The sequence below is a fragment of the Rhinolophus sinicus genome, linkage group LG12, assembly GCF_036562045.2.
Source record: "Rhinolophus sinicus isolate RSC01 linkage group LG12, ASM3656204v1, whole genome shotgun sequence".
In the NCBI taxonomy this organism is placed as follows: Eukaryota; Metazoa; Chordata; class Mammalia; order Chiroptera; family Rhinolophidae; genus Rhinolophus; species Rhinolophus sinicus.
This window is the reverse complement of record NC_133761.1, coordinates 59,064,774-59,087,254: the sequence shown is the minus strand read 5'-3', so window position 1 is coordinate 59,087,254 and position 22,481 is coordinate 59,064,774. Positions and strand designations below refer to the sequence as shown.

At 43.7% G+C, this 22,481-nt stretch overlaps 1 protein-coding gene across 3 annotated transcripts in view; it reads left to right on the top strand.

Moving 5' to 3' along the window:
* The first annotated feature begins 9,718 nt into the window (after positions 1-9,718).
* TGFB2 (transforming growth factor beta 2) overlaps positions 9,719-22,481 on the top strand; it is a 74,392-nt gene continuing 61,629 nt past the window's right edge. For 2 of the 3 annotated variants that reach the window (XM_019742637.2, XM_019742790.2), the window contains exon 1: positions 9,719-10,143. In XM_019742637.2, the coding sequence (XP_019598196.1) occupies positions 9,798-10,143 (346 nt within the window). In that variant the 5' untranslated portion in view covers positions 9,719-9,797. The remainder of the gene's footprint in view (positions 10,144-22,481) is intronic. The other variant, XM_019742716.2, reaches the window with a different exon arrangement.

The following is a 22,481-nucleotide window of genomic DNA, read 5'->3' as shown; positions in this document are numbered from 1 at the left end:
TCTTGACTTAAATTTCTTAATAGAATTACAAAGTGAATTGTTTATGTAGCATTAATTGAGCACTCATTCCAGGAACTGTGCTAGAATTATCTGAGTGACGCTGCTCCTTATGGCAAAACAAGGCATAATTTTACTCCTGTCAAGACCAAAACGTTGAATCTCCTCTGTCTTTTTAAAGTTAAATTAATGCAGTAGGTTCTCACTGTGATTTGAATCGTGGGGCCATTTGGATCGAGTGTTAACCTGAAATAAATCTGTGAACTACCATGACTTAAAAAATATTTGTTAAAAGATAAACTGTTCAAAAGCTCAGTTGTGCATTCACACGGGTCCTAAAATAATGAAGCTTGTCTAGAATTGTGAGGAGGGCACCTGGTCGCTCCTGTATTGATATGTTCACTTACTTTTCACTGGGAACACTACAGTGGGGGGAGTTTGCTCTGTGCTTCCCTTAAATTCATCTGTTAGGAGTAGGGTCCATCAGTGTGACGGATCTTTGTCTCCACTCGGCGTGTTAGTGATGGGGAGAGAGTGTTGAGCCCTGCAGATATTCTGAGTCCGAAGACTATTTGAGGTGAACTGGCAGGAACAAATTTTGGAAACGGGAGAGAGAACTACTCCGTGCCTACAAAAAGCTCTCTCACTCCTTCCCCAAGAAAACAGGACTCTGAATTTTGGCCAGCTGGATAGACAACTCTCACTGACTCTTGCAGCAAAGGTAGACCCAGTGAAGTTGCTCACTGGGGGAGCTTTTCTGAAACTTGATTCAACATATTAATCAATAGATTTGGAAGTGGAATGGTGTTTCAGATAGGTGCTGAGAGACTTAGAATAGCAACTGACGTTGAAGAAAATGCTAAGAGTTGTAATGAATTGTAACGTAACTCCCATGCTTTGGACTTAACACCGGGGAGCCCACTGATTTAGGAGGTTTCCCGAAGAGGTGCCGTCCGTGCAGGCCTCAGAGTTGTCCAGCAGCTCCAGTCTCTATTCCAGCACACACTCGGCATCCTGCCAGACCAAATGTAGGTTGCAGAGTTGGGGAAAAACAAAACAAAACAAAAAAAACACAATGAGCATTATTAGCACAGCCAGCTTAAAATGATGAGGTGTTAACCACATTTGTATAAATAACAGTTTCTCTAACCCCTGAATCATTATCCTGCATTTTTAATGCAATCGGTTCATAAACATCAAAGCGAGAACACCAAATTTGTGTGGGGTCAGGACCAACTGGGGCTCAAATGTAGAGACAGCTGAGAACTGTGTCCTCAAGCGTGGGGGGTGTCGCAGCTGTTAATTCACCCTCGGGCTACTAGACAGTTGCCTCTTTGCGCCTGTAGATCCAGACTTCAATCTTAGGTAAAAATGTGTCCCCTCTCACTGAATGGACATAAACAATGGTTTGACATCAGCTCTGCAAACATCGGCGAGCCAGCCAGACACAGCAGTTATCCTAAATACTGAAGAGTACCAAGCATAACATCAGGGCTGTTTCTGCATAATATTTGTCTTTGTGCAATAACACTGGGCTCTCGTAAGTGTATTATAAAAGCTGATAGTCCGAAAGGTTCAAGGTGATACTATCCGTCTCTACAAGTGGGAGGAACCTTGGGAATCACTAGATTGCATCATACAAGACTGCCATATTTGGGTCCTTAGGAGGGCTCCGTGAAATTATTTCACATCGACCACTTTCGGAAATAGTATTGTTAGATGACAGAAGGCATAATTTTGGAATTAGAACTGAGTTCAGAGTTCAGTTTGGACTCTGTGTGAGCTGTGTCCTTGCCCAAATTTCTCAAACTTCTTGAAGCTAGCATGGAAATCAGACAGGGATGCATTTGTTCATATTGCAAGGGATCGAACAGTATGCACAGCGTCTGAGGATCTCAGGAAATGTTCTCTTTTATGCATTTAGACTATTAGGTGGTTAATAGATTTGTCCTTCGTTTCTGATCCATGTAATTGTAAATGTTCCTTTTATAGATTGAATCCCCCCCCCACAAAAGTTTAAAGTCCAGCAGGTCGTACCGTGTTTCCCCGAAAATAAGACGTAGCCGGACCATCAGCTCTACTACGTCTTTTGGAACAAAAGTTAATATAAGACCCGGTCTTATATAAGCAAAATGGCGTTGCATGATTGTTGAATGAGCTGTCGATGAAAACACCCAGAGAAAATTGAGCATGTTGGTTTTCTCCAAATAGGAAGTGGTAAGACATACCACTGCTGTCCTCTAGGTGGCATGATTTAGGCTATCATTGAATTAACGGATTGATACCATTTTCCCCCCCACGTCCAGATGAGAAGCTGGTTTCTGAACAATTAGTACAACTACAGCATTGATCAGATTTGTTGCAATTGGCCAGAGGAGCAGACTGATCTTATAATAGTCTGTTGTTTAGTGACCTTAATGAACACCACTGATCTGTTCAACAAAAGCCAAAAACATCTCTAATAATCACGCAGCCAAAATAATTTGTGTGTATTGCTGAAGTCTCTTTGGGTCATAGCACATACCTATTTGGGGATGTATTTCTTTGGTTTATAGCACATAGCTTGCCATTGGATAGCAACTGTAAAGATAATTGCCTTTGTACCTAAGAGGACACATCGATATAATGAACATAATCTAAAATGAAACCAGAACTTGTAGGGATGCTGATCACAAAAATTTTCAGGTTAACAGGAAACACAACCGTTCAATCAGCTGAAGTTAACTTTTCAGGTGTCCCTGGTTTTGTGCAGCTTTTATTGTATATTAAATAGGAAAGATCAACGTGGAGAAAGTCAATATTGGGTGACCCGTAAGCACCAAATGGCAAATAGAAAACATTCTGTTCTTGTTTTCTGTTCACTGAAATGGGAAGGGGACAGAATTCATCCTTACTTTTTAGATTCTTTATCGAGTGTTCATTTTCCAAATTTTAAGAATGAATTTGGCTACATGAAATGCTTCTTAATCCCCCAGTCATTATTATTTTTATCCTCTTTCTTTCCTTGGGGCAAATTGGCTTTCATAGAGCTCAGAAGAATCTTGATGGAGCATCTTTTAGGGGCTTCTGTTTTGGGGTGGTGTATGTTTATATAAATGCTGGAATTGTACAAGTCAGCATTTTTAAATTAAAGCTCTGATAGTGATTATTAAAATCTGCAGCATAGACAAAGAAGAGAAAGGCTTGGAAAATATATCACTGTTGTAACCAAGAAAAGGTGAAAATCTGATGTATTTTACAACTCCGATTTTAAAGTGGCTTCATTTTACACTGAGTGACTTTGAGGGACAGTACTTGTTCACCCCTTTTGTCTTGAGGTATGCGTGGTAATTATACCATCACCCCAGGTATAAGAACTTTCTTTCCTAAGACTTGAAACAAACATCAAGGAAAGTCTGTAGCCATAAGTCTCCAGGTTTACAAATCAGAACTATCCGTGTAGCTTTGCTTTTAAAAATATTTATTAAAGTATACTTACACTTTGCTTTTTTAAATACTTATTTATTAGTGTTTCTTTCTAACATGAAAAACTACCTCCGGGGTTTCTTTTTATGTGTAGTTACTGCTGCTTGTTAGTTTTTATTTTGCTATCATTTTTTTAAAAATTGCGGAATAATTGAGGCAGCTGAAAGGTAAGGTTGTTTGAAATATAGATTGATAACTTTGCTAATGGAAATTTACACATTCGGAATTTTACATACTTTACGAAGCCCACTGAAATGACGACAGAGAAATAAATTCATTTAAAGGCTTTGTTTTAAAAATAAAACTTCCGCTTTACGTTGTCTTTCTCAATTATGAGAACATTATCATGTTTTTCTTATCATTTACCCTGTCTTTCCCTTCCGCAATTTTATTTTTATTTTTACTATGTGCACACTTCTGTCTCCCCATCAACCTAATTCCGGCTTCTTGCTTTGTGAAGTGTGTCTGTGGATTCATGGAGTGGCCAGCTAAGTGACATAGGAGTAGAGATTCTGTAAGGGTGAGTGTCAAATACAAAACTAAGGAAAATTCTGCTGCTGGCTTCTTCTTATGAACATTAGTGTGTTATAAAGCATGTATCCATATTATACTGTGTGACAGCTGTCCCCATAATGTTCATTTATTACCAGTCACTAAATGCTGTTTATTTATATCAGTCACTAATGTGATTTGAGTGGATGGGTTTCACCAGGGGCAAGAAACCAGCGGCTGCAGCTGATTTCAGTAGCCCTGGGGCTGACAAAGCCCAGGTCACTGAGAGATTGCCTCGTAGAGAAAGTCTTCCTCCGTTTGGAACTCACAGAGCTGAAGTGTAGAGACCTGTAGAGACTTAAAGGCCCAAAAGCCCGAAGCAATAATCCATCAGCTAATGACAACGCCAGAGGGCCAGATAAATGTTCCCACAGTGTTTCATTAAAGCGTGAGGAGTATATCTCGAAAACCTCAAAACCTACTGATACCTCTGCTTTTTCTTGTCCCGTCTCTCTAGTTGATCCCTTTATCTTTTACCACCTCTGATCTTCTCCTTAAGCCCCTCTCCCTGCCCACTGTCCCCTGCTTTCTCCTTATCACTTCTTTCTTAGGTTAACAGCTAGATACAGAATGAAAATAACAATTGGATCACGTTTCTTGGAGAAATCACTAACCTTTCTACTTCCTTGTTCTGTGAGCAGACACTTATTTTTCTAGAGAAATGAACATAGAACGCAAGACAAAAATTAGCATAGACCAATACTGTTTTTGAGTTGTGGTATCAAACATAAACTTAGAAGTGAGAACCTGAAAGGCTTGTGGGGGTATTGTCACATTAAAGGGTTATGTTGCATTTGTCAAGTGTCACTATGTAGAGTACGATGTAATCCAATATAGTAGGTTCATATATTTCTTTATCCCCACCTTCTGGTTCTTAATGCTTGAAAGTACTGGGGAAAACTTGCAAAACTGTTACAAAGTTATGTCGCATCAGAATCAGGAAGGACCTGTTAGATCATTAACCCTTGCCTATGATCCATAGGGAGGTCTAGGACAGGGGTGGACAGTTGTTTTGTTAACAAACATTTGCTTAGCCCCTTGCAGGAATTCCCCATCACTTAAATGAATAGACCCATTAATGAGCAAAGAGGGGCCAGTGGTCGAAACAGCTGCACCCTCTACCTCTCTGATCTGGAAAACAAAGAATTCCATTTTGGGGTGGTAAATAATGAGACTTTAATCTGGAATTTGGACATAACTTGACTTTGATAGTCATTTAGAGTTCTAGTCACCAAAACTGTATTTTCTCTTCTTTCTGCCTACAATTACTGGGGTCAAAATGCCATAATTTTTTTTCTTTTCAAAATACCATCAGGGTAAAGGAACTTAATGACCCTGTACTTATAGAAACTACTTGGAGGTATAACCATGAAGCAAATTCTTACTGGCATTTTCCCTGCCTTTTCTATTCTATTTATATCTGAAGAAGAGTGGAGGCCACATGTGTTCTATAATATTATACATCCTCCGACAAAAATGAAGAAATGAGAGGATAAGAAAATGGTAGGTAATATGTAATGAGCATACACTCGGTGCCAGGCTGTGTGAGAAGTGCTTTCTGAATTTTGTGTAATTTAATCCTCACTATAACCTTTCATCGTTGGTGCTATGTTATCCCCATTTCACAGATGGAGAAACTAGCACAATGTGTCTGAGTAACTTGGGCGGGATCACAAAGCCAGAAAGTGACAGAAATTGGAACCAAGAAAACTTGCCTCTGGAGCCTGCCCTTTTAACCAATTTGGTCCCCTGCCTGCTGAAGATGGTCTATATAGATTACCGTGTTTCCCTGAAAATAAGACCTAGCCGGACCATCAGCTCTAATGCATTTTTTGGAGCAAAAATTAATATAAGACCTGGTCTTATTTTACTATAATAGAAGACCAGGTGTTTATAATATATCATATCATAGCATATCATACAATAATACCGGATCTTACATAATTTTTGCTCCAAAAGATGCATTAGAGCTGATAGTCCGGCTAGGTCTTATTTTCGGGGAAACACGGTAGAAAGCCTTTTACCATGAAGACTGTATGAAGTCCCTAGCACATACTAAGATCTCAACAAATGCAGTGAATGTTTACTTCTCCAATACCAAGATGAAAAGACTCCAAAAGAGTTATTTAAGAAAGTATCCTTTTATGGTTGCCAAGGAGACAGCTCTTACAGCCTTACCTGTTATATCCTCCAAGGATTGCTCACCTGAGCTGTAGAAAGGGGCACACACACACACCAGAAGATTTCACTAACCATTCCCCTGTCCTGCCTTCCTGGGCTTTGGGAAATTTTTAAAAAGTAGCCTATTATAAATAGGTCTGGGAGTCTAAGGGGTTGTAAAGGAAGCACTGAGTGTTCAACAAACTAAGTAGCATGAACAAAAGAGTGTGTGTTTATGTTGGGAGGGGGGTTAATTGTCAGAAGAATTTATGGCCTAAGTTGTTTTTCTAGAAGTGACGTAGATGGACTTTGGTGGCTCTGTCCACTCTAATCTGAATCCACTTTACCTTGGGTGTGTTTGTGTCTGTGCCTCGAAGGTGGGCTCCCTGGTTTGAGGGGAGGCTGACCCTACGTCCTCAGCAGCCCAGAGTAACCAGCCATACTCCAAAGTGGCACCGTCACTCAGTGGCTCCCATTTGCAGCTCCCGCTCTATGTTCTGTCATTGCCCCAGCTGTGAGAACATTCACCTTGCCCTTCTGTGTATACCTGGATTATTGCGCTTCTCAAAACTGAACTCAGAGGGCTAAAAACTTCACGAAACTCCTAGCCCCACACTCCCTCCTCCTGAGTTCCGCTTTGGCTATTGGAATGGTAGCCCTTGTCGAACGCCTTTCCAGTTGCTTCGATTTGAAACTGGCCTCAAGGAAAGGAACCTGCTGGTACTGATTTACACACAATTTTCAGAATTATTCAGAAGTGAGTTGGAACAGTTCCTTTATTCCAGAGTTTTCTGATGTGTATTAATAGGGGAACAAATTCCATGTTCAAGGGAGTTTGGAATATGCTGAGTTTTCTGCAAAATTTTCAGAGCCTTTAACGGGATGATGGGGCTGTGAATCTGTGATAGAGGACCCAGTATCTCCCAAACTTACTTCACCACAGAATCCCTCTGTCAGACATATTCTGATATCAGTGTGCCATAGTGGGTGGGGACACAGAGAGGGGACCCTGACTGCTAAATCCAGCTCTACTACTTCCTATATTCGTGAACAAGGTACTTAACCTATACATGTGTCTCCTCATCTTTAAAATAAACATTGTGATGATGATAATAATAATACCTCCTTTATTGGGTGAATGACCACATACATCCAGCTCTCTCACTAAGTGTAATAAGTGTTAGCTGTTGTTATAACTATTCAACCCTCTGTTGACTAATAATATGGGTCCTATATACACGTAAAGTGTAAATTCCAAACGTTAGAGAAAGTTCCCATGACCTTTCTATAATAAAAGGAACAGTAATATAGAGGCTTTGAATTTGGGGGGAAACTCAGCAGCGTTTCCAGTTTAAATAATCTGTCTACTCTGTATGGCCAGTTATGATCCAGTGAGAATGTTCTCTTTGAGTAACTGGAGGTAAAATAAAAGAAGGAAAAGTGAACAGTGGCAAGAATTATTCCTCTATTCATTTAATTTGGACTAGGTTGAAAAAGAAAATATCAAGTGATGTGTAATGTATACCAGTAGACATCAAACACTTAAAATGCCAGCTTCCTGGATGTATGCTATGGAAAGAATGAAGTTGGTGGCTAATGCGTAGCTGGGGAAGACAGGGAAGAGAAAGCCGCATCAAGAAATGGCTTAGGCAGCAAATTCAGAAGATATCCATTCATTCAAACAGTAACACAAACAAATAATGCTTCTTTTCTAGGTTAAAAAGATGGAGCCCTGTTTTGAGCAGTTCACATTCAAACCAAGGACTAGAATGAAAACAAGCAACTAGGAAACCAGCTTTAGGAAAGAGGCACTAGCATAGCAGAAAATGAATCCACTAAAAAGATAGGAGGTGAATCTTAGAGGGGAAGGCCTGTTTCAGGGCTGGGCTGGCCCACAGTAAACTGATGCTTGTGTGTGTGTGTGTGTGTGTGTGTCTGTGTGTGTGTACACAATACTGGAAGGGAGACTTCTATTCTAGAGCAAGTGATTCAATTTGGGAGGCTGTGAGTGAGCCCCACTAAATCAAAACGGGAGGCTTGATAGCTTGTCCTTCAACAGAGGGGTCCAAAATGACTATATAAAGTAAATCCCGTAAATCACTGTTGTCAGGGCGCACACTCCACCGCCCCCTCCTTCCCCACAGCCGTTCTCATCTCCACACCCCCTCAACGGTTCAGGGCGAGCTCGTGGTCTAAGTAAACGAGAGGACTTCTGACTCTAATCCCAGCACGTCACTTTGTTGAAGGCAAACACGTGGTTCAGAGGGAACTTATAAATCTCTCCTCCCAGGCAAGATCGTGATGTTATCTGCTGGCAGCAGAAGGTTCGCTCCGAGGGGAGCTCCGGAAGCTCCCAGCGAGAGAGAGAGAGAGAGAGAGAGAGAGAGAGAGAGAGAGAGAGAGAGGCCAGGGCGCCAGCGAAGGGGCTGGGAAAGGGATGGACAACCTAGCATAACGGTCTAGGGAGCCATTCGGAATCGAGCCGAGGGGCTGCCTGGCTGCAGAGGGAGGCAGAAAGAGAGGGTGTGTTTCGGAGTGCCAAGTGCCGACCTACCCCAAGCGAGACAGTCTAAGTGGGGGCGAGACCAGGCGAGGTGGGGAAAGGGGAGGAATCCAAGGAAAGCCCTTCGCATCCCCCTTAGGAATAAAACTCCCCCGCCGGCGGTCCCAGGGGGCGAAAGCCACGGCGGCGGCCGCCGGTCGTCTGTTGCCGGGTTGGCGTTTGGAGCGAAAGCAGAAGGAGGAGCAGGAGCAGGAGGGAGCTGGAGGCTGGACGCGTTTGCCAGCGACGGCGGCGGCGGCAGCAACGTGGAGTAACCGGGCGGGTCGGCGCGCTCCGGCCGGGGTGCAGGCCACCGCGCGCGGCTCCCGCAGCAGGATCCTCGCCGCCGCGGCAGCCGCCGGAGCCGAGCGCGTCCCGAGCGCCGAGCGCAGCGCAGCCGCCTCCCCGCGGCGCGCCGGGCTCGCCCCCAGCGCGCGCACACGCGCGCACACACTCACACCCTCACACACGTGTGCGCTCCTCCGCTGCCCGGCTGCGGCGGCTCTGCTCTCAGCGCCGCAGTGGCCCCGCCGCTCCTGCTTTAAGCATATAAGTTACAGCCGCGCGGCCCCTCGCAGCGCCCGGCGCCCCTCCCGCCGCCCGCCGGCTGCCCGCCCCGGGGCCTTTTCATCTCTTCCCTTTTGGCCGGAGGAGCCGAGTTCAGATCCGCCACTCCGCACCCGAAACTGACACACTGAACTCAGTCTCCTCCTCTTAAATTTATTTCTGCCTAATAGCCACTCGTCTCTTTTCCCCCTCATCTCGTCGCTCCAAGAAACCTTTTTCTTACTCCCCCAAGTGAGGGTTCCCCCTGCCCATCGTGTGTTCAATATTTCCACTTTGGGAACTACTGGCATTTTCTTTTTAAAGGAATTCGAGCAAGATACCTTTTTCTATTGGACATTGACTCGATTGTTTGCAAAAGTTTCACATTAAAAAAAAACAACAAACAACCAAAAACAAAAAAACAAACTACCTGATTTGTACTTTGAGAGTGGTTGGTTTCTTTTTTTTTTTTTTTTTTTGTACTTTTTTTTTCCACTTTTTTTTTTTTTTAACTTTTTCCATCTTAAAAAAAAAAATGCACTACTGTGTGCTGAGCGCCTTTCTGCTCCTGCATCTGGTCACCGCCGCGCTCTGCCTGTCTACCTGCAGCACGCTCGATATGGACCAGTTCATGCGCAAGAGGATCGAGGCAATCCGCGGGCAGATCCTGAGCAAGCTGAAGCTCACCAGCCCCCCAGAAGACTACCCCGAACCCGAGGACGTCCCCCCGGAGGTGATTTCCATCTACAACAGCACCAGGGATTTGCTCAAGGAGAAGGCCAGCCGGAGGGCGGCCGCCTGCGAACGCGAGCGGAGCGACGAGGAGTATTACGCCAAGGAAGTTTACAAGATAGACATGCCGCCCTTCTACCCCTCGGAAAGTAAGTACTGTTTTACGCTTCCATTGCCCCAGGCTTAGCGCTGCCCTAGGCTCTCCAAACGGCCACCACTCCAGGGACCGCCCTTCCCTCTCCGCGTCCCCGCTCCCTCTTTCCCTTCTCCTGTCCCTCGTCCCACCCACCTCCTTTCCACTTGTGTGCTTGAGAACATTAGGCTTGAAAACGTTGCCTTGCCACTGTATTTGCTCCATTTCTCCCTTCCCCCCAACGCCTCTGTCCTTTCTAAGGCGTTATTCTCTTTTTTTCAATCGCCTGAAATTCTTTGATCGGCCACCAGCTAGAAGTCAGCCCTTCTCTGTCACCGGAGAGGCGCTCCCTGGGTCTGAGTTCAACTGGGAAATCTTGGTGGGTTTGTTTTCTTGGCCCGGACTGGCGTGGACCCAGCCCAGCTGGGGCACGAAGGGTTAAAAAAAAGTGGCTCAAAACTAGCCTCTCCGGAAGGCGCCCCTTGCCGTGCCGACCTATCAGCTGGTTCCCCAGCCTTCTCTATTGTCTTGAACTCCCCGAAAAATGTCAGCATCGCCAAGACAACCCGATTTGGAGAGACCCCCTCGAATAACCTACCTCCAGACCCCCAATTCTTGAATCTACTGCCCCAGATGGGTGTTTACATTCCCCACAGGCCAGCTCTTGTAACCACGTCCTCTTTTGATTTCACCTGGAAAGGACAACTTCGTTTCTGACGATGTGTCAAGGGGTTTGAGTTCACGGTATTTTTCAGAATTCACTCAAACCTGCCTCCTTAAACTGGCCGGTGCAGCAGATCATTTTTCTCCTGCGTTTGTCTTTTCCCCCCCTTGAGCCCTGTCATCCTGCAGTTGCTTCGGTGCATTCCTAAACCACAGAGTAGAAGACAGCCGGTTAAAAACAAAACAAATGAAAACAAACAAACAAACACATGAACAAAAAACAAAAACAAAACTGGCTTCTGCGAGGGCAGCGTCCTCAGAACCAGTTGGCAAACAGCAGCGAAAGGAATGAAATGATTTATTGAGGAGCTGGGGTAGGGGGAGGGATGGAAGAGGACAGTTAGCTTAGAATTATTTCCAAGTTCTTAAAAAAAAAAAAAAAGGAAAGAAGCATCCAGTGATACCTGAGAGGGTTAAATACCAGGAAGAAGAAGAAAAAAAAGCTTCAACATTTGCGAGTCCAAACCCCAAGTTGTAAACTTTTCATTGGTCGCCCCTATCTCTCCTCCCCTTTCCATGCCTTATATACTTGCTCACTGCCTTCACAGAGTCTCTATCTTGCCTAAATAGATAACATGGCCATCTCGATAATTTTATCCTACAGGTTCTAATTGTAGGGTAGAGCTTTTCTTTTTTAATACTTATTTTTAGTTCTGCAAGTTGCAGCTGTGTGGCTTGCGTGTCTCCTACTTCATGGTCTCAGCATGTCAGCCCAGGTAGTAGCTGACCCCAGTCTTCCTAGCTACCTTTTGCTGCAGCTTCTCCTCTTCAAGTTCAAGAGCAGAGCAGATGCAGGAGATCCTGGCAAGCAGGACGCTTTTATTATTGTAATTATAGCACCGTCTACCACAGTGGTGATAAATACACTCCACCCAGGTTATTCCCCGCGGAAAGTAAAGCTTTTTACCTGGGGTGGAGCCAAGGATATATTAGGCAAGAAAGTTCATTGTCATTACAAAACCGTTGAGACCAAGTGGGGTTGAGTCAGTTTGCTTTCTCTAGCAAGTGCAAACTATTTTACTGGTATTTGAGTAGACAGGCAAGTGTGTGACGGGGGAACCGAACAAGTCACTCCTTCAGTGTTTACCTGCAAAAGAGCTAATGAATGGCCAGAACTTCTGAACAGACAGGAGGTCTGGTTTCATCATTAGGTAGCTAGGGAGAGAGCAAGTTACCGAAGAGGGCATTCCTTCTTTGTTCTTTCAAGCATATTTTAGTCTAAAGGGCTGAGATGGTCAAACCCGGGTTCATGGCCATTACCAAGCTGGAAACATGCTCAGCGTGTTAGGATTTCAGAGGACGGCACCTAAGATCAGTGTGTGGATTCTCTTCCCCATCCCACCCCCAGATAAATGAAAACTTCTAATAAGTCCAATATATAAAATATATACATCCGTGTTCATGCAAAGAATACAGCTTCTTCAAGACTGTATTGGGTATGGAGCTTTAGAAGGAGCACAAAGCCATATCAATAGCAGATTTGACCCCGCTGTGCAAGGACTGTGGCTACTTTGATAGAAAGTAGGTTAACTGATTTTCCAGCACTTTCTAGTCATTCTGGAATATAGGAAATCCTTCCCCCCAGATACAAATAAATAAAAGGAAGAAAAGAGAAAAATCACCCCGCCGTATTTTTAAAGTGCAAATTAGAAAGTACAGCATTGGCTTGTACACCCGCTTTCCCTCTTGAGGACTTTGCAGTGGCTATGGGGAGGGAGTATGCCTGTCATTTCTTGTAGTGAGTCCGGCGAGGGGCATAAGCCTCAGAAATGAAGGCATGGGAAAGATCATTGGTTCATTTTTTTGACCACCAAGTTACTGGCGTTCAGGGAGTGACTGCAGCTCAAATATTGCAGAAATGCTCTAATTATAGTCAATGAGTTATATATCATTACATATTGCTGATAGGCCTTTATGGGACATTTTCTACAGTTCAGACTAAATATTTTTTAGCACTGTGGAGATTTAAAAGTAAAAATATAAGAGATATTGTATATGCCTTCAGGCATATTTTGTCTTAAATATTATCCTTGGCCCAGCGTACTATATAAATACAGTAAATATGAATAGAATTGGCCCATTGCCAATCTCCTAGGATGAATTTTAGTCAAGAAAGGTATTTATGGGATATAAATAATACTGTGTCAACATTTAAAGAAGAGGTTTGATGAGTTTTGAGTTTATTCATATTGATCTTTTCACATGCTGTTAGTTTAAGGCTCAAAGTGAAGTTATGCTAAGGTTTACGGATAGTTTGCCCAGTGGGAATTGGTGGATTTCTATTCCTTTTGACAATCCATGTGAATTTCAAGGCACATCTATTTAAAAGATACTGCACAAGGACTTTAGAAATTTAGAAAGAGTAATTCCCTCCACTAGAGTAAGATGCCAAATGATTGACCATTAACATCTGTAGCGGCTTGGACAATCGAGAAAAGGAAGAGACGAAAAGTTTCATTTTCTTTCCTCTGTCTTTTTTGTTGCAACAAATTGGGCACTCGTAGTGGTTCTCTGTGTGGTGGTTTCACACACGCCCTGCCCCCACCCCCGGGGAATGCCCTGGGAGGTTTCTGGGAGTCCTGTCTGGGAGTGCAGGGATGCTACCAGCATTTAGTGAGTGGGGACCGGGGGTACTGCTAACCATCCTAGAATGCACAGAGTAGGGCCCCGCCTCTCCGCCCCCATCAAAGAATTATCCAGCCTAGAATGTCAGTAATACCCATGTTGAGATGCCCTGTTGACCCTGGTATTTATTTGGGGTTACTGAATTCTGCTAGGCATAGTATTTCAAAACTCATCACCTAACAATAAAATACCTTTGTGATCAAAAGGACATTAAAATAGCATTGAACAGAAAGATAATCAGAAAGTTATCTTAATTAATTGAGAGTATGAATTGGACCTCTCTATACAGTGTGTACTTTACTATGATGATCTGAAAGCACGTCAATTAGAGGCATCCAAATGTCCCATTCATTGAGCCTAAGTAAGGTGGCCCCACCCATCAGTAACTTCTGTCAGCAGCAACGGAATGTTAGTCAGAACAAAGAGAATCAGAAGCGAGGAATTATCTTGGTTTTTCTTTGCAAAGAAAATAAGCAGTTCATGTTGATGAGGAGTGGACTCTCTAAGCTAGGCAACCGAAGAAAGTAAATAATCGTGTTGGTTTATTCTATCGTACTGAATTAGATAAACTAAAATACACAGCCTGAAACATCACGGTGAGGTTTCCTTTGTCGTTGCTTCACATGAATGTTAAACGTTTAATACCAAACCATGTCCTTTTCGATTTCCTCTGTCATTTTCCAAGTGAAATCGTAGAATGTAGAATGAATATCAATAGCACTGTCTTTGGGGGGAATGTGACTTGAGATTCTGTTCAGGGGTACTTCTTTCTGCTTAAGAATTGCTGGACTATTGGCCAATTGCCCAATGAAAGAAAATATTAGCCGTTGCTGGAACCTAGCAGTTCCAGCAACGGCTAGTATTTTGCTTGATGTTCAAGAATTTGATTTTTTTAAGATTCTGTGTGTGGGTGTGTGAGAAAGAGAAACCGAGAGAGAAAGAGAGAGAGGGAGATCAAAGACGAACGGGGAACCTCTTGACTTCCACAGTGATTGAGTTATTAATACGCAACAGACCCAGTTTAATTCCTGCCCTTTTATTGCATCATGGCTTGTACTAACTCTAGCACCTAATTGTGGTTACGTGTAACCTAGGCCACATTCTCTGTCAGGATTTCCTCTCCTTTCTTTTACTTTTCAAGGACTAGGAAAAACCCTCAAAGAAATATACTGTTTATAACTGAAGCAGTTGGGCAGTCTTTGTTGCCAAGTGAGGCCAGCCTGCGGGGAGCCTGTCTTGAGGACGTCCCACCCCCATGGAGGCTGGGCTTTCTGAAGCTGGAGAGGCAGGTGGGGACCACTTGACCTCCCAGAGGGACCAGGAGCCCTCTGTGTCTCCACAGCGACCCCTAGGGTCGACTCCAGGAGCTGCACTTTTTGAACTGACTTCTCCCTGGTGATGTAACTTAGTCCCGGATTCTTTCATATAAAGATATGAAACAATGACAGATCATTTTTCCTAGAAGAAATGGAGATGTAAAAAAAGGGCTAATGACTCACTGTTGATCCCATGTCAAATCTGGGTTAGAACCGAGGAGGTCACTGACTCCTAGGCCTTCGCCCAGAGATGACAACACACTTCAGGCTGCATTTTTAGAAGATTAAGGAAAATAGAGTGGAGGGACTTGGCCCTGGGAGAGAGAGATGTGCAGGCAGACCAGTGAGGTGGGACTCTGGTCCCACCACTGCCACCAGCTTTGTCGATTCAGTAGTAAGGTGAGCAAAGAGACTGATGGAAGAGTCTGGAAAGAGCCCTTCCAGCTATCTTGATGTAGCATTTCTGTAGCTAAGGGATCCTGGAGAAAGGACTTGGATTTGCCAGATGTGCTTGCTCTCCTTACGCAGCCCTTCTGCTGGGGGGTGGATTCCATTTTTCAGATTCTGAACAGCTTGATGAAATGTGCCTCTGGCCGAGATAAACAAACGTTTCCATTGTCATTTTGAAACCATATGGTGTGTTTTTGTTTTTCAATATTCTTTAAAGAGATCTTTTTTTTTTTTTTTTTTTTTTTTTTAACCTAGGAATTCAGCGTTCTCCAGGTATTTTAAGTTAAATAACATGCCAGGAATTTTTTGATGGGGGTTTGTTTAGACTGAAAAGCTTGTTTCTCTCAATTGTTCAGGAGGAATTCCAGCGGTCTTCATCAAGCTGCAACCAGAAATGGTGTTTTTTTTTGCTGTTGTCCTTTGTTTTGCTTCTTTTCTAACTTCTGATATCCGGAAGTGGGTGTTGAACTGCACTGCAGGGTGACCAGCCCCTTGCTTCCTGGGTTGGCTTGGTGGCCTGGACACTGCATAAAACACCCCTTAGACCTCTCCCCCACAATCTCTGAATGCCTTCTTGTTCTTCACTATTCTGGAACATCTGCATGGGTGGCAGTTAACGTTGCTGAACCAGGCCTCAGTTTCTTCCCTTGTAAAGATGAAGATGATACCGCTTCCGAGGGTTGTGAAAGATGGAGGAGAATGGGTCTGCAGAAGCACCAGCTCTGCTTCTGGCACTCAGCAGGCCTGCTTTGCAGAGCAGACATTATTCATTGCATCTCAAACACCATTAATTTTAAGGTCCCCCATTATTTTAGGTGCCACTAAGAAAGAAGCGTCACTGATAATTAACTCTAGCATGCCATTGACTATAAGTGATATTAAAAAGAGATATTTTAGAGATATTAAAGTATGATTCAAAAACGGATGCTTCAGAAACCACTCTTGCTAGCCTGGGATGTCTGGGGACCGCCATCTCATTCTTTTCTTTGTAGCTTCCACTCAGTGGATCTATTTTCCTTGCACACTGGGATTGTTCCTTTGGTGACTTTTGCCGCTTGCGGGTCTGGGAACAGACTGGCAGGGCTAGTAATCCACCACGTCTAGCACTGTCTAGTGTTCCTCTAAGAAGGCCTTGAGAATTTAGCCTTCTTAGGTAAGAGTTCAGAATTCTTAGATAATGTCCAGGAATTTTCAGGGTCTGGCCCTGCCTCCTTGCTCAGCCCTACCTCTCCCTGAATCTTTGCATGACACCTCCACACCAACCTCTCTGCCTTCACCAAATGAGTCATTTATTTTCATGCCTTTGGCCCTCTGTTTATGCTGTTTCTTCCACTTGGAGGTCCATCTTTTAACACTTTTGAACATCCATCCTTCAAGGTTTAATCAGATGCCACCTCCTTCTGAAACTTCCTTTGATTTTCCTAGTCATATTGAATTAGATCTTCTTTTGCACTCTCACAATACACATATTCATCTGCATCTCAGCCTCTTTCCTTTTGCTGCTATAGAATCTAGCGGCATTCTGACCTGTCTTCATTGGCTTGTAAACTGCCTGAGAACAGGAGTCAGCTCTGCCTTATCCGTGTTCTAACAGAAACTGGCACATCGTATCTGCTTGGTAAATGCTTAATAAATGAATGAGCATTTCCCTTTAGCGAATGAGACTGAGCCACCCAGAGAAGGATCTATGCGTTCAAAGCATCAGGACCAGGAGATGTGTAGAAAGGAAAGCGACTCACCATCGTTATCAGGGAAAACGTGTCTGACCGATCATATCATTATGCTGAAGGCAACACGAGGCTTCTCATAACCACACATTTCCTGTTTCCAGTTTTATTGACAATAATGAAAATGGTGGTAATGATGATGATGACGAAAGCCAACCTTCATTGGGTACCTACTATGTGCCAAGCATAGTTTGAAATATTTTACATGTATATACTTATTTAATCCTCACAAACAACCCTGTGAGGTCCACGCTAGTATTTCCCCTGTGATATATGAGGACATGGGTATAGCTATTTCGATCAGTGATGTCTTCTTGAAAGTAAGGCGTTTAGGTACCACAAATAATAGAGGCCCTAAAGTAGAGACCAGGAAATGGAGAGCATGACTTTCTTGCCCTTTTGCAAAGTGATGTCGCATCTTCATGAAAGTCATGACTGTCCTCTCTTCCTAGAAATTACATCCATCAGCTCTAGAGTCTTTCTCTATAACAGGAAATATCTCTGAAGCCTTGCATCCAAAGCTGGGTCTTTTTTTCTTGCCTCTAACACATTTGCCTTTTATCTCTGCACTTGGTTGACTTAAAAATTGGGATTCATCAAGTCTCTTGGTCTTGGTGTTTAACTGTAATCATTTTCTTCCCGAAAGTTTTCATAAATTTGATTGATAGGGGATCCACCTTGTCTCTTTTGGAGAATTCTTTGATTTTTGGAACGCAAGATGGTGTCGTGCAGTGAGCACAGACTGTGGAGCCAGAAGGACCCATTGAGTCAAAGAAGGAGAGTAAAGAAAAAGGAATCTCAGAGGCTGAACGGGAAGCGATGGCATCAGAGAGAAGAAGTCCGACTCCAGGCCTGTGGCAGTTGTTAAAATGTGGTCTTGTTTTGGTTAGCAACTTGGCTCTCTCAGTGCAAGTTATTAAAATGCCTCGTTGACATTTAAGTTGCTTCCTGCTGAATTCAAATCTTGGCTCTGCCATTCATGGCTTTGTGGCCAGGTTGAAGCCGTTTCACTTAGCCCGACCTCAGGTTCTCCACTTGTAAAGATGAAGAAGAGAACACCTGCTCCCTAGGGTTCAATCCTAGGGTTGTAAAGGATTGAGGATGACGTGAGCCAAGAAATACCTGTAGCTGAGCTGCTTCCGGCACTTAGTAGGCCTGCTTTGCACAGCAGCTGTTATGCATTGAATCTCAAACACCATTGCTGTTAAGATGCACCGTTATTTTATATGCCCCCAAGACAGAGATATCGCTGCTAGTGAATTATAACATGCCACTGGGGATAAACAAGACCTGGGATTTTAGAGATATTAAAATATGAAAAATATGGAACAGCAGTGAAATCACATACATGTTTGTGAAACGAAAGCCCGTGTGCACATCATAGGGTCTGTCCGAGAAGCACATAGAAAATAAAATGAAATGGAGGCATGAGACCTGCCCTCAGGAAACTCTTCCATGTAGTAAATGTGAAGAGCTGGCCTCTGAAAATCTCCACCTCTGGGACTCAAAGCGGGAAGCCCACATCATGTATTACTCCCAGCCAGCGTCTTGCTATGCGTTCATTTCCAGTTTTGCTTTTTTTTTTTTTTTTTTTTTTAGGGGGGGGGGCATCCCAAGAGGTTACCAGTTGTTGCAAAGGTATATACCTTTTTAGGGGGCAAAGTGGGTAAATTATTTCAGCTGATCTCTCTGACGATGCATAAGAGCCACATAGCCATCATGTCTTCGTCTTTCTGGGCCATACAATCTGTAATCCAACACAGGGATGAGGGGATGTTGCTCCAAGACTCACAAGCAGAGGGTGCGTCTGTGTGATGTGCTTCAGAGCCTGGTGCCGCCCCTCATCCCCGGCCCTCACCTCCCCTGGTGATGGTCTCTGTTGAGAAGGAAGTCAGGACATTGGAGAGAAGGTGAGGCAGTTCAAGCAGCTGCGGTTAGACGAGGGTAGACCTCATTTCACTTCCACAACCAAGCACCAGTCACAGCAGTTTCTGACCTGTCAGGTCCTTCATTTAAAAACAGATTTTAGCAGCGAAATGACATTAAGGATTAGAAGTCTCAAAGAGGAAGATGGATGAGAGGAAGGGGTGAAGACGGTCCGCAGTCACCACAAAGGGTTTGAGGAGGCAATGACAACCGTGGCAGGTGATGTCAGGGAGGAGAGGCCACACTAGGCCTTGGGTGAGGTAGCATCCTGGCTTTCATGGAGCCACCCAGGAAAGCCACTTCACTGCTGTGAGGAAACATCGCTGTCTAGGAGGAGTTTACCGGATTTAGCATCTGTTAGATGGAGACACAGCCTCACGGTACTGAGAAAACTATTCTGCGTGGACTAGGACCCTTCCTTCATTCTCTTAAGTGACCACCTTGATTTGCTCCTGCCGGGTAAGTCAGAAATGTGGGGCTTCCCTGTCCTTTGAGCCACCATGACTTGAGGAACTTAAGGCAAATGGAAAAAGCTTTCTGGATATTGAGAAGCCCAAACCTTCTGAAAATAGTTGGCATGCATTTCCAGCTGTTGGCTGTCAGGCCAACTCTTCCTTCAGGCCTTCCTTGCTCTCTGCCTGTTCGGCATTACAAAGCAGGCCATTGCTGCAGAAGAGACCCGTTTCTGAAGGAAGAGTCATGGAATGGCTGTTGGAGAATAAGACTGCATTATTTTGTTTCAGGAAATACTGTAACCTCGTTCCAGTCTTAGGAAAGAAAAAGAAAAACGTTGTGACTTTACCCCACAGCACACCGACAGATACCACATCTGTCTTCACAAGCTGGTTCACAAATAACGGCTCATCCATAACTTCAGCATCCTTATTTGTTACTTCATCTCGTGAACGAGAAATGCAGCGCTTGTTTTCGAGAAAGACACTGAAAGGACCACAAGTCCACGGGTCTTTGCAAATCTCTGAGGAAACACCATCCAAAAGAGAAGACAGGCCTTTTAAGAGCACTGCACTTTTTTATTGTTGCCAAAACATAAATGGGAATTTTTCTGGGAACTATAACTTAGTTTTTAAGCCTTGGATTCATTTCAGCGTTGTAAATTCGCCGCTTCTTAGACCAAATGCATTAGGGATCATTCTCCTAGCCCATGCGTAGCAGTAACTGTCATGCTTTCCGTTTTGAGTTTTATTCTTATTCCGTCATGTATTTCTCCTATCCATTGACTTAATCTCATTTTCACTTCTGCTTTCACATCTTAATGGCAATACGCATTGAAGTTGTATTTCTTTATCATAAACTCTTAGAATTAAGTTGCTGGCAGAGAAGAGCCCAAAAAGGTGAATGACTTATTCTGATTCTACTTTAGAAGGAGAATTATAAATGATCACAGACTGAGGACATTTGTTTGGGGAAGATGGATGACCGGTAAAGCCACTGCCCCATTGGAGGTCTGTCAGGGCGTTCTGTGGGGACATGTTTTGCATGCAAGCTCATCGCTTGGCACTGGGGGCTTTGGAAGTTAAGGGGAGAACAGAGGTGGGGGTGTGCCAGAGTGACAGCCTTGTACCCCAAAGCAGCCAGGCAGAACCAAAGCTGAATGATGGCTGTCACCTCAGGTTCTGAAGCAGCGGTTGTCACCCTTAGAAGTGTCTGTTGATTTGAATAGCAATTCAGTCGGTCTCTTGTATCTCCTCATAGGAATAAACCTTAGGGTAAGTGTGTTAAAGGAAATCGCTGGTCACATCTATGAACTAAATCCTGAACAGCCACTGTGTCACCCCCTCATCTCTTGCTTTTCCCCTCCACAGAATGAGGCAACTGGTGCTAGTTTGTCTGAGAGAGAGAGAGATTTCAGAAGAATTCCACTGTCAGAACATATCACCATCAATAAGGAAACTATGTGTATAGAGTCATGTCTAACTTCATTAATTCTTTGGCACCAGCGCTCAGATTCTAGAAGGAGAGTCTTGAGCCACACTGAACCCGAGTCGTTATACATTCGGGATCAGAAGTTTGCCCTTTCTCAGTAATATTTGCTGGGAATTCTCTAAGTGGAGTAAAAATTCATTGCAGCATAGTGTTGGGAAGAAATAATAGTACCCACTTATGGAATTGCTATATAATCACAAGAGAGAGGTCTGTGCGGAGGGTTTGGGAAGGGTGGGGCAGGAATTTAATTTGACATGGAGTTTCGTGAGCACTTTTAATGACATTTAATTCTTCTTAAGATATTATTGCAGCAAGAAGGGCTCTATCTCTGTCATGTAGACACTTGCACACAACATAAAACCACTACTTACTCAGCACAAATTACTTACCATCCTTGTGAGGGGATAATTTTTTCTTGATCCACCTGGTTGGACTATTTTGAGGTCAAATGAGAATTAGTAAGAGGCCTTTCTCACCTAGAAGTCACAAGGGCCTACACCAGGGGTTCTCAATTTTTACCAAGCAGACGAATGACCTGTAGTGCGTATTATAAATGCAGATTCTCAAACCTTTGTCCCCTCCCCTCTTTCCAGTTTATTCAATTGCCTTAAGGTGGGCTCCAGAGACCTGCCTCTTGAGAAGATGGCCAGGTGATGCTTAGGCAGGTAGTTCAGAAACACATCCTGGAAGCACTGTGCATTTTTGTGGCTGTTACTTTATTTCTTAGCAGTGTCATCACAGGCTGAAATGAACCCCAACACTTGTGTAGTTAACTTTGTCTTTTAGTTATTTTGTAAATTACCCCTGCAACTTTTTAATTCCAGGACTGTTTCTATCTTAGGATTTAGGTGAACCATAGTCCCCCATGATGAATTAGTGAGTGCCCCAGTACTTCCAGAAAGTATTATTTCTCTCAAGCAATTAATGGCTCACATTTTCCCCCTTAGGTTTTTACATTTTAAAAAGCATTTCACATATACCCCAAGCCCCACTGGCCTGAAAAAGTGTATCCATACCGCAAGACCACTTTAATCATACAGATTGCGGAATATATACATGTTTTTAAAGAACTAATACTTGCTCTCTTTGACCTAAATAATCACTATTAGCATCAGTTAGATTTCCACCCCATTTATGGTTTTAACTTCTGAGACGCTGGATCAGCTCCTAGGCACCCTGTCCTTTGGCCTGGCTTAAAAACAAACAACGTGCAAACAAAAAAAAGAAAGGAAAGAAAGGATGTAAATACTGCAACTTTATAGCAGAGTGAAAGGAAATCAGAGGTGCACACTTGAGGATCGCTGGTTGGAAATTGCAAATGACAGTAGTTACTTGGCCTTGTTCCTGCACAGACGTGCTTTGACCTGGGTGACCTGGGACAATTTCAAGGATCTGGATCCCGTTGATAGAATTGGCCCTGGTTTGCACCACAGCATCCAGTGGCCTGAAGAAGGTGCTGTTTCCCAGGGAAAGTAGTTCAATCCCCCCCAAGAAACGCAGAAGGCCCTATAGAGTTTGAGGATGAAGTATTACCAACCAAGCGACTTACGCTGCCTACCACTCTGCCTTCTCTGGCAATAATCTTGGAGGTTTTTATTGAAGATAACTTTCAGCATCTCCTTTTAGAGGTCAGATGTGTGTGA